The 19,760-nt window shown below is 37.2% G+C and overlaps 1 protein-coding gene across 1 annotated transcript in view; it reads right to left on the bottom strand.

The window, feature by feature from the left end:
• The window catches only part of SNX13 (sorting nexin 13), a 147,878-nt gene that overhangs the window by 68,253 nt on the left and 59,865 nt on the right, over window positions 1-19,760 (bottom strand). The window contains exons 6-8 of the mRNA XM_018047351.1: window positions 4,632-4,753; window positions 4,407-4,508; window positions 2,921-3,009 (exon numbers count right to left, since the gene is read on the bottom strand). Coding sequence (XP_017902840.1) covers window positions 2,921-3,009; window positions 4,407-4,508; window positions 4,632-4,753 — 313 coding nt within the window. The remainder of the gene's footprint in view (window positions 1-2,920; window positions 3,010-4,406; window positions 4,509-4,631; window positions 4,754-19,760) is intronic.

Here is a 19,760-nt window from a genome sequence, read left to right as displayed (position 1 = left end):
TAATCAGAATGGTATGATCATTCACCTAGAGTTAACATTTAGAATGTGAACTCAAGTGGGCATTAGGAAGCATCACTACAAACAAAGCTAGTGGAGGTGATGGAATTCCAGTTGAGCTATTTCAAATCCTAAAAGATGATGCTGTGAAAGTGCTGCACTCAATATGCCAGCAAATTTGGAAAACTCAGCAGTGGCCACAGGAGTGGAAAAGGTCAGTTTTCATTCCAATCCCAAAGAAAGGCAATGACAAAGAATGCTCAAACTAATGTACAATTGCACTCATCTTACATGCTAGTCAAGTAATGCTTAAAATTCTCCAAGCCAGGCTTCAACAGTAAGTGAACCGTGAACTTCCAGATGTTCAGGCTAGATTTAGAAAAGGCAGAGGAACCAGAGATCAAATTGCCAACATCCATTGGATCATGGATAAAGCAAGAGAGTCAATAGAGAAAAACATCTATTTCTGCTTTATTGACTATGCCAAAGCCTTTGACTGTGTGGATCATGACAAACCGTCAAAAATTCTTAAAGATGGTAATACCAGACCATCTGACCTGCCTCTTGAGAAACCTGTATGCAGGTCAGGAAGCAACAGTTAGAACTGGACATGAAACAACAGACTGGTTCCAAATCAGGAAAGGAGCACATCAAGGCTGTATATTGTCACCCTGCTTATTTAACTTCTATGCAGAGTACATCATGAGAAACGCTGGGCTGGATGAAGCACAAGCTGGAATCAAGACTGCCAGGAGAAATATCAATAACCTCAGATATGCAGATGACACCACCCTTATGGCAAAAGTGAAGGAGAACTAAAGAGCCTCTTGATGAAAGTGAAAGAGCAGAGTGAAAAAGTTGGCTTAAAACTCAACATTCAGAAAACTAAGGTTATGGCATCTGGTCCCATCACTTCATGGCAAAAAGATGGGGAAACAGTGGAAACAGTGTCAGACTTTATTTTGGGGGGCTCCAAAATCACTGCAGATGGTGACTGCAGCCATGAAATTAAAAGACACTTATTCCTTGAAAGAAAAGTTATGACCAACATAGACAGCATAGTAAAAAGCAGAGACATTACTTTGCCAACAAAGGTCCATCTAGTCAAAACTATGGTTTTTCCAGTAGTCGTGTATGGATGTGAGAGTTGGACTGTGAAGAAAGCTGAGCGCCAAAGAATTGATGCTTTTGAACTGTGATGTTGGAGAAGACTCCTGAGAGTCCCTTGGACTGCAAGGAGATCCAACCAGTCCATCCTAAAGGAAATCAGTCCTGAATATTCATTGGAAGGACAGATCCTGAAGCTGAAACTCCAATTTTTGGCCACCTCATGCGAAGAACTGACTCATTAGAAAAGACTATGATGCTGGAAAAGACTGAAAGAGAAGGAGAAGGGGACAACAGAGGATAAGATGGCTGGATGACGTCACCGACTCAATGGACATGAGTCTGAGTAAGCCCCAGTAGTTGGTGATGGACAGGGAGGCCTGGTGTGCTGCAGTCCATGGGGTCGCAAAGAGTCGCACATGACTGAACGACTGAACTCAACTGAACTATGCATTAAAACTGATTATCTGATTGGTGTATGCTATGTGGCAGGCACTGTGAAAATTAGTAAGTACACAGTGATACAGAATACAGAAATGAAGAAATGGCCCCCGTCCTCTAGGGCTTGGGATTCCGTTAGGGGAAAGAGGCATCAAGCAAGTTAACCCAACAATCAAACTTTCATGTTAAAATATGGTAAATCTCAAGAAGGAATACAGTACCTACCTATACTAATAGGGAATTATGAGGGGGCTTTTAGAGAAGGAGGTATTTCTGAGGAAGTGAGATATGAGGGACAAATGTAATTTAGCCAGGAGAATAAGGCAAATCATTCTAAGCAGATGAAAAAAAAGAGTATGAGATAATCCTATAGTGGAGAGAAATGGCACTTTGGAAAAGCCTGTGTGGTTGGAATACAGTGCTGGCATGGAATGAAGGTCAGAGAGGTTAAACAAAGCCACTCACCCACAGTGTTATTGTAAGCCTTTTAAAAGGACTTAAGATTTAAAACATTTGCTGGGTGGTCATTACGGGGATGAAGAAAAAACTTATAAAAGGTAGACAGGATTTGGAGGCAAGAGTAAGACTTCCATCTTGTGCATGCAAAGTTTAAAAGGGCTGTGCATCAATGAAATAGTGATTTTAGTAGGCAGCTGGTGGACAGTTCAGAAGGGAAAGATATAGATTTGAAAGTTATTAGCATTTGGATGGTGTTTAAAGTCACAGGGATGGATGAGCAAGAAGGCACAACTTGCCTATTTAAAAGTTAAACAGAGTATCAGGCAGGCAAAGATTGCTCCAAATAATCAGCATGAATGAATATGACGACTGATTAACAGCATCTTCCTTCAGTGGCAGATGTGAATCCAGACACAGACATGCCAGATGTTGATAACGACCAGCCCAAGTCTTCAATGTATATAATCTATCAAACTCTTCCCATCAAAATCAAGCATTTTCTATTCATTTCACGGTATTATTACCCTACCTGAAAATGCACTGAACTCAAGTTAGACAGCTATCAGGATACTGCTAAATTGATACTGCTTAAATAATAATAAGCAAAAAAGCACAGTTTAGGAACTGAGGTGTTGTCAGGAACCTCAGGGGTATAGCGAAAGGAAAGCAAACAGTGGTATTTTCAGAATGGAGCAGGATAGTTAATGGAATATGCTTGTGTATTTCTGTGTTCCAAAATTCCTTAGTTTTAATATTTACAATACAATAAATATTGACAGACAAAGCCCACATAAACAGAAGCTATTGGGGTCCTTAATAATTTTTAAGTGTGTAACAGGGTCCTGGGACTAAAAATTTGGTAATTACTACTCTAAGTTTCTTTACAGCCATGTATTTGTTACGCATTTAAGCTTACCCTGACAAAGTATCGCATGATCTTGTTCTGGAAATCTCCAGGAGGTAGCAATAAATATAATAAGACCTCACACAAATCCCTTAGGAATCCTAGAAATAAAACAAAAAGGGAGCTATAACAACGGAAAATACAAAATCTCCACCTCCTCTTGATATAAAACACAAATAAAGTGGCAGGATTAAGCAGTTTGCTGATTATACAAGCTTATTATCTTAGTAATTAATCAGTATTCAATAAAAATCTTTGTTATTCTCCAAATAGCAAATATTCATTAATCAAAGTAATACACACTTTTTTACTTTGCCCAGTTCTACCCTATATCTATGAGATGGCTGGATGGCATCACCAACTCGATGGACATGAGTCTGAGTAAACTCTGGGAGCTGGTGATGGACAGGGAGGCCTGGCATGCTGCAATTCATGGAGTCGCAAAGAGTCGGACACGACTGAGCGACCAAACTGAACTGAACCCTACATCTTGAGTTGTTGAGAAACTTCAATTACAAAAGTGTTTTCCCCCAAAAGTTTCAGTTGCACCAAGTATTCTACTCTTCTACCACACATCTCTACATACTAAAGTTATCTGCACATTAAAAAATATACTTACAATTCTTTTTCAAGAAAAAACCTCCACTAACTTGGCAGGTAGTAAGAAAAAGAACATGCTCTTCTAGTTTACTGATTGAAGAGGGCTTGATTTACATAAAAGCACTATACATCATTCTAACTATTTCTTACATTTAGTTATTTCGTATTAATGCTAAAGCAGTAGCAATTAAAATCTGAACTGCATAATAAACATAAAAAGGAAAGAAGAAAAAAGGAAAAGAACAGAAAAGAAGGCAAAGAAATAGAAAAGCTGAGCACATTTTAAAAATCTAAGAAAACAATTTCCACAACTAGCAATGCTTTTCTGACTTGTTCATATGCTGACACTTCCTGGGAAGGTAATTATATAACTGATGATCAAAACAATATGCCAAGTAGCACGGACTCGGTCATTGTAAAACTAGGAAAAGACAACATCCTCAGCTAGAATTTATCTAGTCTAACCTCTCAAAAAGAAAAGTCAATCCAACTCTATACATTTCATTTGAAACATTATCATCATTCCCTTAGAAAATATTTACAATAATAGGCGTACTCTTGAATTAGAAATAGTAAACTCAAGATGAAGATAAAATTACTACAGATCAAAAAGAGTAAATTCATAAGGATAAAATGTTTGTGTTTGCTATATTTTAGAAGACAACAAAAGAAGTTCTCTTTAATTGAAAAGGCTCTCTTTAAAAGAAAAAAAAATCTGGAAATTTACTTTTTAGAGTTAAAAGATAAAATGAGCGGCAGTGTTTTTACTAAGCTTCCTGTCCTGTAAGAATAACTTTACTCTTAGATTTTACCCTGGTATTTGTTAAATGGTTCTGCTAACTTGACTCTACTAATGTGAACAGTTAATATGCTCAAAAAGTTAAATGAAAAAGAAAACCTTCTTCATCTTTGGGAGAAGTGCACACTAGGTCACGGCAAACATCCTTTTCCATTTCAACTTCAACTTCAAAGAAGGTATCTACAAGATCTTCTGCTGTACCTGGACAGAAAAGGAACAGTAAGATTAGAGAATAATAAAAACAGATTTTAAAATCCTAATTATCAAAGGGAAAAAAAAATAAAATAAAATCCTAATTATCAAAGGGGATAAAGATATTATTACCTTTCACTTGATCATCTTTCTCTGTTATCTTTTGTTGGGCCTTTCTGAATACTCGTAGGTGTGTGCCAAAATCATCTACAAGGCGTGTAGTAAAATAAGGCTGCCAGTCTATTTCTTTAGACCTTATGACAAACACATTACATAAAAGGATGACTTTTTTAAATAAAAAAATAAATTTATTCAATGACTATTGAAAAACAACATGATCATCACAGACTGAATTTATTTATACTGAGATTTTGTCCATTTAATTAGTATTACATCTTAGCATTCATTTACAAAAGACCCATAGTTTATCAAATCTATTTAAACTCTTGAACAGTATTCTTTGAAGTATTTTATGTGTTGAAGCTTAAAAGTACTAAGTGCTTAAAATAAAAAAAAAGGAAAGACAACAGGCAATTTCTCATCCCAGACATAACAACACACTAAGAACTGAGAATGCTTTTCCTTGTTTTTAAAAGAGCACTTGGGATTTTTCATTCTTTCTGAACCCTTTCTAAATTCTCCACATTATTCCATTTAGTTCTACAGTCCAAGTTTTGAACCAAATACCTTTGGTGTGAGCCTGATTGGTTTCTGTTTGCATATATAAAACTTAAAAACTCAACTATTCAAAATAACTATAGTCACTTGGAAATGGTTTAAAGAATAATGTATAAAATACCACACTTACCCCTGAAAAAGGTGGTAACTACTTTTATTAAGCTACCTAGTACTATTATAAAAGAAGACTTCAACAAACACCGCTAATCTAGCACACCAGTGAAACATAACAAATACAACAGATAAATACAAAACAGATTACACATCTCTTTTGATTAAGTGATATTTTTAAACAAGCATTTTTTTCAATGCTGTTTTCTTTATATTAACACTACAATTAATTCATCCCTTTAGGAACATACCAAATAGAAGGCAAAGAGTCTATTCATAAAGATGCTGAGCAATAAAGGAGAAAAAAAAAAAGTATACATGGTGGAGAGGTCTGACAGAATGTGGTCCACTGGAGAAGGGAATGGCAAACCACTTCAGTATTCTTGCCTTGAGAACCCCATGAACAGTATGAAAGGCAAAATGATAGGATACTGAACGAGGAACTCCCCAGGTCAGTAGGTGCCCAATATGCTACTGGAGTTCAGTGGAGAAATAACTCCAGAAAGAATGAAGCAATGGAGCCAAAGCAAAAACAATACCCAGCTGTGGATGTGACTGGTGAGAGAAACAAAGTCCGATGCTGTAAAGGGCAATAATGCATAGGAACCTGGAATGTCAGGTCCATGAATCAAGGCAAACTGGAAGTGGTCAAACAAGAGATGGCAAGAGTGAACCTCGACATTCTAGGAATCAGGAAACTAAAATGGACTGGAATGGGTGAATTTTACTCAGATGACCATTGTATCTACTACTGTGGGCAGGAATGCCTTAGAAGAAATGGAGTAGCCATCATGGTCAACAAAAGAGTCCAAAATGCAGTACTTGGATGCAATCTCAAAAATGACAGAATGATCTCTGTTCGTTTCCAAGGTACACCATTCAATATCACCATAATCCATGTCTATGCCTCAACCAGTAATGCTGAAGAAGCTGAAGTTGAACGGTTCTATGAAGACCTACAAGACCTTATAGAACTAACATCCAAAAAAGATGTCCTTTTCATTACAGGGGACTGGAATGCAAAAGTAGGAAGTCAAGAAACACCTGGAGTAACAGGCAAATTTGGCCTTGGAATATGGAATGAAGCAGGGTAAATGCTAATAGAGTTTTGCCAAGAGAATGCACTGTCATAGCAAACACCCTCTTCCAACAGCACAAGAGAAGACTCTACACATGGACATCACCAGATGGTCAACACCAAAATCCGATTGATTATATTCTTTGAGCCAAAGATGGAGAAGCTCTATACAGTCAACAAAAATAAGACCAGGAGCTGACTGTGGCTCAGATCATGAATTCCTTATTGCCAAATTCAGACTTAAATTGAAGAACGTAGGGAAAACCGCTAGACCATTCAGGTATGACCTAAATCAAATCCCTTATGATTATCCAGTAGAAGTGAGAAATAGATTTAAGGGACTAGATCTGATAGATAGAGTGCCTGATGAACTATGGAATGAGGTTCATGACACTGTACAGGAGACAGGGATCAAGACCATCCCCATGGAAAAGAAATGCAAAACAGCAAAATGGCTGTCTGGGGAGGCCTTAATAATAGCTGTGAAAAGAAGAGAGGCAAAAAGCAAAGGAGAAAAGGGAAGATATAAGCATCTGAATGCAGAGTTCCAAAGAATAGCAAGAAGAGATAAGAAAGCCTTCTTCAGTGATCAATGCAAAGAAATAGAGGAAAACAACAGAATGGGAAAGACTAGAGATCACTTCAAGAAAATCAGAGACACCAAGGGAACATTTCATGCAAAGATGGGGTCGATAAAGGACAGAAATGGTATGGACCTAACAGAAGCATAATACATTAAGAAGAGGTGGCAAGAATACATGGAAGAACTGTACAAAAAAGATCTTCACGATCCAGATAATCACGATAGTGTGATCACTCATCTAGAGAGAGACATCCTGGAATGTGAAGTCAAGTGGGCCTTGGAAAGCATCACTACGAACAAAGCTAGTGGAGGTGATGGAATTCCAGTTGAGCTGTTTCAAATCCTAAAAGATGATGCTGTGAAAGTGCTGCACTCAATATGCCAGCAAGTTTGGAAAACTCAGCAGTGGCCACAGGACTGGAAAAGGTCAGTTTTCATTCCAATTCCAAAGAAAGGCAATGCCAAAGAATGCTCAAACTACCGCACAATTGCACGCATCTCACATGCTAGTAAAGTAATGCTCAAAATTCTCCAAGCCAGGCTTCAACAACATATGGACTGTGAACTCCCTGATGTTCAAGCTGGTTTTAGAAAAGGCAGAGGAACCAGACATCAAATTGCCAACATCCACTGGATCATGGAAAAAGCAAGAGAGTTCCAGAAAAACATCTATTTCTGCTTGATTGACTATGCCAAAGCCTTTGACTGTGCAGATCACAATAAACTGTGGAAAATTCTGAGAGAGATGGGAATACCAGACCACCTGACCTGCCTCTTGAGAAATCTGTATGCAGGTCAGGAAGCAACAGTTAGAACTGGACATGGAACAACAGACTGGTTCCAAATAGGAAAAGGAGTACGTCAAGGCTGTATATTGTCACCCTGCTTATTTAACTTATATGCAGAGTACATCATGAGAAACCCTGGACTGGAAGAAACACAAGCTGGAATCAAGATTGCTGGGAGAAATATCAACAACCTCAGATATGCAGATGACACCACTCTTATGGCAGAGGAGCTAAAAAGCCTCTTGATGAAAGTGAAAGAGGAGAGTGAAAAAGTTGACTTAAAGCTCAACATTCAGAAAACAAAGATCATGGCAGCCGGTCCCATCACTTCATGGGAAATAGATGGGGAAACGGAGGAAACAGTGTCAGACTTTATTTTTTTGGGCTCCAAAATCACTGCACATGGTGACTGCAGCCATGAAATTAAAAGACGCTTACTCCTTGGAAGAAAAGTTATGACCAACCTAGATAGCATATTCAAAAGCAGAGACATTACTTGCCGACTAAGGTCCGTCTAGTCAAGGCTATGGTTTTTCCTGTGGTCACGTATGGACGTGAGAGTTGGACTGTGAAGAAGGCTGAGCACTGAAGAATTGATGCCTTTGAACTGTGGTGTTGGAGAAGATTCTTGAGGGTCCCTTGGACTGCAAGGAGATCCAATCAGTCCATTCTGAAGGAGATGAGCCCTGGGATTTCTTTGGAAGGAATGATGCTAAAGCTGAAACTCCAGTACTTTGGCCACCTCATGCGAAGAGCTGACTCATTGGAAAAGACTCTGATGCTGGGAGGGATTGGGGGCAGGAGAAGGGGACGACAGAGGATGAGATGGGTGGATGGCATCACCGACTCGATGGACACGAGTTTGAGTGAACTCCGGGAGTTGGTGATGGACAGGGAGGCCTGGTGTGCTGCAATTCATGGGGTCGCAAAGAGTTGGACACGACTGAGCGACTGAACTGAACTGAAGTTAATTTGATTACTATTTTTGGAGAAAAATCTTATAAATGTGGTAATAGCACTGAGGAATATCACAGACGGCTGCTTTCAAATAAAAACAAATTATTAACATTAATATACTTTTTAATGTGCAATTATAATCTATTATACACATGGAAAGTAAATTGTACGTACATGAAATACAAGTCAACTTAATAAAATTAAAGGTAACCTGAGCTCTCAGATTTGCAGAGGGGGTATCATTAGACTATATGAGCCACATATATAAGAATACACTAAATAGCAATATTCATTCTCAACATAAAACGTAAATACTTAGACTTAGAAGTCTCTAGAATCTTTGTTTCTTATTTTAAAGAGAAAAGCACTATCTGTGTAAGCATCTTTCAAAAAATCCTTACATGAATATTTGTACAAAATCATCCAATCTTGAAAATTTGTATAAGAACAAAATTTACTTGGTATAGACCATAAATTTATTTAATCCATAAAAGGTTCATTTTCACAAATTTAGAAGCAGAATCTTTCAAATTGTATGTGTTCTGTTTCAGGTATAGTGCTGTTATAGAATTTACTGAATTTCAAACAAAATAAATTCATTAATTTTAGAAGGCATTCTAAAACCTATCTCAATACATCTTAGAAGATGTAAATGAAACATTTGAAGAAGATATAAAAGGATGTAAAAGTAATATTTAACATGACTGGAAGTTAATAATGTAAATATAAAAAATTATTTTAATTATTAAATGCAGATTTCTACTTTCAATATACAAATACATTGAGGTGAGGAAAACAGGAAGCAGAATAGTATTCCCTGTCCAAGGTAATTATTTTCCCTCTGCTTGACTTATTTTCACTGAATACATCCAAATTTAATGTAAATCTCAATTCAAAGGAATTATTCTAGGTAAGGAAGATAAGAAGAACAGTAATACATGACTGTCCACTTATAAATTAGGAAAATATCTACTAATGATTTCTAGTAGTATTTATCTTATAATTTGAAAACATTTTGTTGACAGTGAAGTACTTCCTAAAATTATGGCATATGACTAATATATAGCAAGTACAATATAAACATAAATTTAAAAATCATTCAATTTATTTAATAGCCACATTTCCTTCTATTGATCTACAAATAGCTTTCTATTTGAGTTCTTGATACTATTATTTTTAAATCATGACTTCAGTCAAGGCTCTTTTTCATTTTGTTTAAAATATTTCCCCACATGTCTTCTAGTAAAAACATCTAGATTATTATACAATAAATCCTATTATCTACACTTTCATTTTATTACTACTTAGAAGCTTTCATTTCTTGAATTTAAAAATGAGAGCATACTTCCTATATGACCAAGAGAATAAGGAATATATTCAACCCTACCCCCCAAAAATAAAATTTACAGTAGGTTCCGGTAGCTTATATATCTTGATAGAATGATTGCATGAATTATAATGGTTAACTAGGAATGCAAATAAGAAATGAAGTCTCGAAGAACAAAAGCAACAGTCAAACTATTAAGTGTACCTCTCTGAATATATATTAGGCATGCCTTATCTTCACCTCTAATACCAGCATCTTATTCCTGGCCTTTTAATTGGTCTCCCATGTCCTTTCTTGTCTCTCCCTTCATTCTATTTTCCACAGAGCAGCCAGAGTGATCTTTTTAAAAATACAAATATGATAATACAAAACAAGAGCTTTAAAAATACTTTAATGACTCCCTGATCATGCATATCTGGGTCCCTGCTTACTTCCTCATTGTCTGTTTCGCTCTCTTCCTTCCTCTTTGGTTCTGTTCTTATCTCAGTGCCTCTGGACAGACTATTTCCTCTGCCAAGTTTGCTCACCCTGTCTACTCCCTACAAATTTACTTTCTCTCCTCCACATTCCCCTGACAATTCCCACGTATACTTTCGAGTTTATCTAAAATGCTGGTTCCACACACAGCACCCTGCACTGACCCCCACCCTGTGCTGTACTCCTTCACACCAGGTCTAGAGATCTCTGCTTACAGTGCTTAGTTCTACAGCACTTAGAATCTGCAGTTAAATAATTCAATTGCTGAGGTAAGTCAGGGATTTCATCTGTTTTATTCCACTGTGTTTTTTTTATTCACAGTGTTGTTCCCAATGGCTAAATAATATGTTAAACACTGGAGGCACTCAATACATACTGATTTATTGATTTCTCATTCAGGGTCAGAGCACTGTTAACAGATACCTGGAGAAAGGTCACATGAACCACCTAGAATAGCTTCTTCCTTACTCCTTAAAGCTCTGAAATAGGACACACATTGATTGAGAAGCTCTTTTTCCCTCTCTAAAACCCAAAGCTACTTAATGCTAAAGCCTAAATAAGGCAATGAATGTCCCAAATATGGGGCTGAGACTGGGATTACAAAACTGCTTCACTGGTTCCATCTATTCTAAGCAGTATACAGCATATCTTCAGGAATACAAAACACACATCAAAATCAATTAAAGACTTCTATAAAGAGGCCTGGACTGGCATACATGCCCTTGATTCAAGTAAAAGACACACCATTTCAATAGTTGTGAAATTCAGCAAGTCATATCACATCCCACTGTTTTTCTCTAGGGACACTTACAGCTTTAAGAATCTATGATTACCCAAATACAACACACACATACGCAGGCACACAGGAACACAGTACATGGAAAAGTGATAATGGGTAAATAAAATATCTGATCAAAAGAGGGAAGCATGAATGTATGTCATTTTAACTTCAATCATATAAATCACTTGATGTAAGACAAGACCTTTTGATTAACATTTTGCTAAGTGTTATTAATGTAGCCTTTGTCTTGAATAAATCATTCTCACACTGAAGAAGTTATGGTTTCCAGTTTCTTTTAAATGACCTAACAACTAAGGACATTTGTTAAGAAATCTGAATGCAGAGTAAGAGTCTTTCAAGGCTTTTCACCAGTATTTTGTAGTTGTCTTTTGCACACCTAATTCAATTGCAATCATTTAGCAACTTGCTCTGAGTAAATTCCAAAGCAAGTGACCTCATTTTCACAGGAATGCCCCGTCATACTCATATTTCTTCAAAATAGGTAGGAGTAAATTAAATTATATGATTATAATAAAAAGTATAACCAGGGTACAACTTCCTTTTTTAACAGAGTCAACTGTCTTGCTCATCCATGTTCAGCTCACACCACAGACCTATTATATGAAACTTTCTTTGCCCAAGAATCTATTAATACAAGTGACTTTTGATAAGTTTAAATCTCAGAAAGTGGGAACAGAAATGGGCAGAAGTACAAGAAAGTAGTCTATCAGCCTAGCTTTAATGCTACGGGCATGAGTCAGTATGTCGTACAAAGCGAATGGACTGGCTAACTAAAGAGAACTTCTACTACAGTAGTACAGAACTCGTACCATTCCAAAAAGAGTTTACAATTTCTTTACAATACTCACACACACAGAAATAAGCAGAAGTTAAGTGCTATGTCATGAGTGAATTAAGTGCAGAAGTGCTACGTCATGAATTTAAAAGATGAATTTAAAAAATCTTGATGAATGAGTACTATGATTGATGAATGAGTACATGACTGATGAATGAGTACCATTTAACAGAGAAAGTAAGGATATGGGAACCAGCCAAAGAAGGGAATGAGCATGATCAACCCGTAGTTGACCATGTAGTCATCATGTAGACCTGCCTAACTAAAGAAGTGGGTGACTGCTGGGCAGCAGAGGCAGTCTTCACACACTTGGCAGAACACTGTCCTAGAAAAGGTCCTTCATGTTAAAATGAAAACAGTCAGCTGATCTTCCCACAGAAACAATCCTGTGATAAATGTTTCATTCCTGATGCTATATTATTTTTTCACAGGAATGATTACTAAGATATTATTTTAAAACATTAAGAATGACACAGTATATTGCATAGTATATACACTGTATAGCATTCATGTTTGTATATGTGTGGATATATATCAAAACTCATACACATATCACATATAAAGGCTTTAAAAAATATATATCAATAAGGGCAATATAATAACCAACTGCATAAAATATAATAATATGTATTAATCTCCTAAATGAGGTCTTTTACCTTCTAAAGAAATATCAGACATTTTTTTTAAAAAATCACTAGCAAAATTCCTAGTTTTACTGGGTAGTTTTTGACAAGCATCTTTGAAGACATTTTGAGAAGTTCTATTCCACTAGATTTTATGATCACCTGACTCAAAGCCATCTTTTGCCAAAAGTGAGTGACCTATCTGTAAAAGAAAAAAATTCCTTCCTTGAGTCACTGAATCAGACAGTTAACCCCCTCAGAATTCACTATCATAAAGGATATATACTCTTTAAAATACATAAACTTTTACATGTTTCCATCCTTAAGAATCCTTGAGGGAGTACTTTGTTAGCATCAAAAGCTTCAGCCTAAAATTGAATTTGAGCAATATTTTAAAAGCAAAGAATTGTAAACTTGCTTCTAAATCCATTTAAAGACTTTCCCTTCTTCCAGTCTCAATTTGCTCATAAATATTTCAAGTTACTATAACCACTTCCCTAGAGCATCTTTGCTTCCCTTTTAAAAACTACTTCAAGAATTTAGTTATAAGGACTGAGTATAAAATAATTAAACTGATTTTTCACAACATTCCTAAATTTACATTAAACTTATGAACACTCTCTACCACAGTCCTCAAAAATACATGGAGCATCACTCTTTCACAGGAGCTCAATTAGCAACCATGCGGACACAAGTTTCACTAGTTTATGGTTCCTGATTAGTCTGCGCCCTTCCCTCAGCTGCACCTCCTCCCCCTGCGGGCTGCAGCACGCGTGTACACTAAGTCGCTTCAGTCAAGTCCGACTCTGCTATCCTATGGACTGTAGCGCGCCAGGCTCTTCTGCACATGGGATTCGCTTCCCTAGGGGATCTTTCCTGACCTAGGGACCGAATCTATGTCTCTGGCACCTCCTGCATTCGCAGGTGGGCTCTTTACCTCTAGCTCCACCTGGGAAGCCCCATGCACTGCAGGGGGAGAGCCAAATGAGCACATCTCTCTCCCAAGCCCACATGCAGCGACTTTATGCTCACAGCTTAAAATCAACCATGGTGGGAACTTAAAAGTAGCGGACTTACAAAACTACAAATATATTGTTTTAGTATTCTATAGAGAAAAGCAGTAGTTTGGATAATCAAGCAAAAAACTGTCAAGCTTCATTGATACAAAACTGCTTAACTACAGGGAAAAGATTGGTCTAGTAAATATCTTAAATGTTTGGAGTCTTGCATCCTTTCTGACCATGCAGAAATGTAATAAAAGGTTTAAATATAGTTAATCATCATCCTACTTTAAGATTTACTACCAGTAAAACAGCAGACCAGAGAAGTACTTTAATCCCAAAGTAAATTAAATCTAAAAAAATAACTCTCCAAATGGTATTCAAAATGTGGGGTGTGATAGAGAATGCGAGTGTTTTGAAGAGGAGATTGAGTGAAGGCAAACAGATCAAGATTAGTAATAACCAATCAGGGAATCTCAGTATTTCAGAACTGAAAGAGATCTGAAAGAATTACCACAAACCAAAAACGTAAATTATTTATTCCAGATTAGTTACTGAGATAAAAGTTTCGTTAAAACAAAAACAGGATTCCTGAGTTTCAATTCAGTTTATCTGCTACACCTTGAACTACACGAAATCTTCTGACTCATAAAAGTTATAAACAAATTGGTAGAAATGGAGAGAAATCTGGGCCTGCAGTTTTATATAGCCATAGTATGGAAATGGTACTCAGTGAACTACAGCTCCACATAAGAAATCCATCCAGTTCTACATCTTTGGCACCAGTGCTTCAAAGAGGTCAACCATGTGGAAGTTCTAAAGACCTTCAATCTCCAAATATAAAGAAAAAATTAGAAGAACACACATAAAGCACACTCACCTATTTTAGAGGTTGAGTATAAAAAACACAGAGCTGGAAGCCTTAAGCTACATGAAAAAAATAAATAAATAACAACCTGGGGCTAAGTGTGCATAAGTATAATGTTAAGTACTAAAAACTAAATTCATGTTATTAAGTATTTTAATAAACATGGTTTTCAGTAAAATTTATCTGATAAATGAAACATTCGTAGACCCAACAGTGAAATACATTAAATTCTGTGGGAAAAAAATTACCAAGAAGTCATAAATGGAAACTCAGTTAACAATAATCTATTGAGTATTGACTACCCCATTATGTACAAAAACAACCATATTTAAGCACTAACTTCAAGATAACTTCCCAAGGAAGTAAGGATACAATGGCTGTCTGTACAAAACATGTCATATATAGCTGAAAAAAGGATTCTTTTATTTATGTGCTCATAATAATATAAAAAACAGGGAAAAAAATTTAGTTGAAAAAAGTCATCCTAGATATATTTTTTTTAGTGCTGAGCACCAAATGTTCCTGTCTTGGGCTACAAGAATAATGCATGCCTATTTTGTAAAATGTCATTTCTTTCTTTAGATTTTTCTATATCAGACATAAATTAGCCATACATTCACAATCAAAAGATCACTGTTAATATTTTACTATTTTTTTCTCTTACTGTTTGCCATGCTCACATATTTACAAATTTTAACACACCTAAAATCATACAGTGTACAAATTCTTTGTATAAGTTTTATTCCAATACTTTTCCTGTTTCTTGAATAATACTTCTTAATTATTAAGAAATCTACAAAGAAGTTGTACACTGTATGATTTTAGGTGTGTTAAAATCTGTAAATATTTGAGAATAGCAAACAGTAAGAGAAAAAAGACGCTTACTCCTTGGAAGAAAAGTTATGACCAACCTAGATAGCATATTCAAAAGCAGAGACATTACTTGCCGACCAAGGTCCGTCTAGTCAAGGCTATGGTTTTTCCTGTGGTCATGTATGGATGTGAGAGTTGGACTGTGAACAAGGCTGAGTGCCGAAGAATTGATGCTTTTGAACTGTGGTGTTGGAGAAGACTCTTGAGAGTCCCTTGGACTGCAAGATCCAACCAGTCCATTCTGAAGGAGATCAGTTCTGGGTGTTCTTTGGAAGGAATAATGCTAAAGCTGAAACTCCAGTACTTTGGCCACCTCATGTGAAGAGTTGACTCATTGGAAAAGACTCTGATGCTGGGAGGGATTGGGGGCAGGAGAAGAAGGGGACGACAGAAGATGAGATGGCTGGATGGCATCACTGACTCAATGGACGTGAGTCTGAGTGAACTCCGGGAGATGGTGATGGACAGGGAGGCCTGGCGTGCTGCAATTCATTGGGTCGCAAAGAGTCGGACATGACTGAGCAACTGAACGGAACTGAACTGAATATTTTAATGGATGCAAACTTTTTCTAAACAGCCAAACAGCAATGTTTCAGGCTTTGCAGGCCACATCATCTCAGTCAGTTCTGCCACTATAGCACAAAAGCAGCCATGGACAAAATGCAAACAAATGAGCACAACTGTCCAATCAAACAATAAAACTGTATTTACAAAACCAGGAAGCAATACAGTACAGTCAACAATGGCCTAGTTTTAACACAGGGAAAAGCTCTGAATGACATTCTCTGTGCAAGATATACAAATAACTAAGTAGCACAAGAAAAGACGCTTAATATCACTAGCCATCAGGGAAAGGTAAATCAAAACCATAATGAAATACCACTTCAGACCAAGGAGAGTGACTTTAATTAAAAGCCAGACAATAACAAGTACAGGCAAAGGGGCAGAGAAATTCGAACACTCATACATTGTTGGCAGGAATGGACAGCCACTTCTTAAAAGTTTGCAGTTCCTCAAAAGATTAAAAGGAGTTACCATACAACCCAGAAATTTCATTTCAAGGTATACATCTAAGAGAAATGAAAACATTAAGTCTACACAAACATGTACATGAATGCTCACAGTAGCATGCTTTATAAAAATAAAAAAATAGACACAACCCCAATGGTTACCAACTGATGAATGGATAAACAAAACATGGTATGTCCATACAATGGAAAATTATTCAGCAACGAAAAGGAGTAAGTAATAATATATGCTACAACAAGGATGAAGATTGAAGGCAGGAGGAGAAGGGGACGACAGAGGATGAGATGGTTGATGGCATCACTGACTCAGTGGAAAAGAGTCTGAGTAAACTCCGGGAGTTGGTGATGGACAAGGAGGCCTGGTATGCTGTGGTCCACAGGGTCACAAAAAGTTGGACACGACTGAGTAATTGAACTGAACTGAACAACAAGGATGAACCTTGAAAACATTACACTAAGTGAAAGAAGCTAGTCACAAAAGATCATATATTATTTCATCCATGTAAAATGTCGATAAAGACATAGAAAAAATATATAGTTGACTACCTAGCGGTAGAAGCCTTGTAGGGGATATGGGAAGAGACTGATTAGTGGATACCATGTTTCCTGATGGGGCCATTAAAACATTCTTAAATTAACTGTGATAAAAGGCTGCACAATTCTGAATACACTAAGAGCCAACAACTTAAAGTGGGTGAACAGTATGGTGTAAGAATAATAAAAATATACAATTAACCACTAACCTCTACCTCTATACACCCATTCTTGAAGTCCAGTTTTGGCCTCAATCCACATCAGGTTTTGATCAGGTACTCTGGTCCATTCTATCTCTAGATCAAATCCTTTAAATACCACCCAAATAACCACTTTCTCTCCATTTCATGTGTTTTAATTTTGTTTCCTCTGCCCTTCCCCCTCAAAAAACAATGAAGCTAAGAAGACAAGAGAATCTGTGTGCATATATTCCAAGGAGTGCCAGATTCCTATGTTGTTTCCATGTTCTTTTCTCTCATATAATTATTACAACAACCCTATGAGAAAATTACCTCATTTTACTGATGCTGAGATTGAGGCACAGAAAGTTAACTAACTTGCTCAAAAAATCATTGATTGGTTGATAAACACTTTATGAAATATTACATGCATATCATCTCATTTGCCCCTCACAACTCAGCATTTGTGACAAGTATCAGTAGCAGTATTTTACAGATATGTTAGGAAATTTTCTAAGTATACTATAACTTAATGGTACAGGTAGAATTACAATACAGATCTCCCAGGGCTTTCTCTCCAATGTCATGCTATCTTATTTGAAGAGAGAATTAAAAATATACAGGTTATCACAGATTCAACCCCTAAAGTTCCAGCTTAATGCCCAGGTTGCACATAGAACTAAAGAGTTCCCTGGGAAGGTTTCCTTCCCCAAACTGCTACTAGAAACAGGTACTATGGTTAGGATGACGTGTTAGCATTACAATGTATTCTCTCATATCTGATGCCATTTAATCTTAACAACAACCTGATAAGCAGATACAGGTTATCACTAGATGCAAAGAATTTATGTTTCTTATCCATTCAAGGTCATGTTGTTTAGTCACTAAGTCATGTCTGACTTCCTGTGACCCATGGACTATAATAGCTCGCCAGGTTCCTCTGTCCCTGGAATTTCCCAAACGAGTACTAGAATGGGTTGCCTTTCCTTCTGCAGAGGATCTTCCCAACCCAGGGATCAAACCACCATCTCCCACACTGGCAGGTGGATTCTTACCGCTGCACCACCAGTGCCATCAGCTCAGTTCGGTTCAGTCGCTCAGTCGTGTCCAACTCTTTGCAACCCCATGAATCGCAGCACACCAGGCCTCCCTTGTCTATCACCAACTCCCAGAGTTCACTCAGACTCACGTCCATTGAGTCAGTGATGCCATCCAACCATCTCATCCTCTCTCATCCCCTTCTCCTCCTGCCCCCAATCCCTCCCAGCATCAGACTCTTTTCCAATGAGTCAACTCTTCACATGAGGTGGCCAAAGTACTGGAGTTTCAGCTTTAGCATCAGTCCTTCCAAAGAAATCCCAGGGCTCATCTCCTTCAGAATGGACTAGTTGGATCTCCTTGCAGTCCAAGGGACTCTCAAGAGTCTTCTCCAACACCACAGTTCAAAGGCATCAATTCTTCAGCACTCAGCCTTGTTCACAGTCCAACTCTCACATCCATACATGACCACAGGAAAAACCATAGCCTTGACTAGACGGACCTTAGTTGGCAAAGGCATGTCTCTGCTTTTGAATATGCTATCTAGGTTGGTCATAACTTTTCTTCCAAGGAGTAAGCGTCTTTTAATTTCATGGCTGCAGTCACCATCTGCAGTGATTTTGGAGACCAAAAAAATAAAGTCTGACACTGTTTCCACTGTTTCCCCATCTATTTCCCGTGCCATAGAGCTTAATAAATAACAAAACTAAAGCTCAAAACCAGAACTTCAGACTCTACATATATCCTTTCCCTCCTGTTATAACAAAATTGGCATTTTGTTTGATGCCGATATTCTGTGATTGTTTCCTCAAGGTGCCAAATAAATATGAACACTAGAATCTGGTTGTTCTAAATCTTTCTGGGGTTCACAGGCCCTTTTTGAAAATAAAATCTATGGAACCACTCAGAAGAAAAAAAAAAGGCACAGAAAATTTTGCTTAAATCTTCAAGGCTTCATGGGCCCCCGGTTGAAAACTACAAGATTGAAATTTGAAGGAGAGAAGAGATAACATACGCTTCACAGTGCACAGCAGACAAGAATAAGAATTCAAGAAATATTCAAGTAATGATTATAAGCACTTAATTTTCTTGATATTCTCATTGGAAATAGTCAAGGAGTCCCTGCGAAGACATATATTTTAGTATGGCTTTACTAGAAAAAGCCAATGAAAGACAAAAATAAAGTCATTCATTGAGAAGGCACAAACATTAACTGAGCTTCACTATATGCTACAGACTTTATATCATATCGTTTTTAGCCTGAAAGCAGTCTCAAAAGTAACATTATCAGCTTTTTATGAATAAGGAAACTAAAGCTCAAGAGAGGCTGATTAATTTGCCCCAAAACTTAAGGCCAACAACCAAGCAAAGACAAAATTCAGATAGTCTAGGAAGGAAGAAACTTGGTTCTTCCTATATCACCCAATATTTAGCTTGAGAGCATAGAACGTTAGTAGAGAAGGAAATGGCAACCCACTCCA

This window comes from Capra hircus, chromosome 4 (assembly GCF_001704415.2).
Source record: "Capra hircus breed San Clemente chromosome 4, ASM170441v1, whole genome shotgun sequence".
In the NCBI taxonomy this organism is placed as follows: domain Eukaryota; kingdom Metazoa; phylum Chordata; class Mammalia; order Artiodactyla; family Bovidae; genus Capra; species Capra hircus.
The sequence above is the reverse complement of the archived record's forward strand: the minus strand, read 5'-3'. Positions and strand labels throughout refer to the sequence as shown.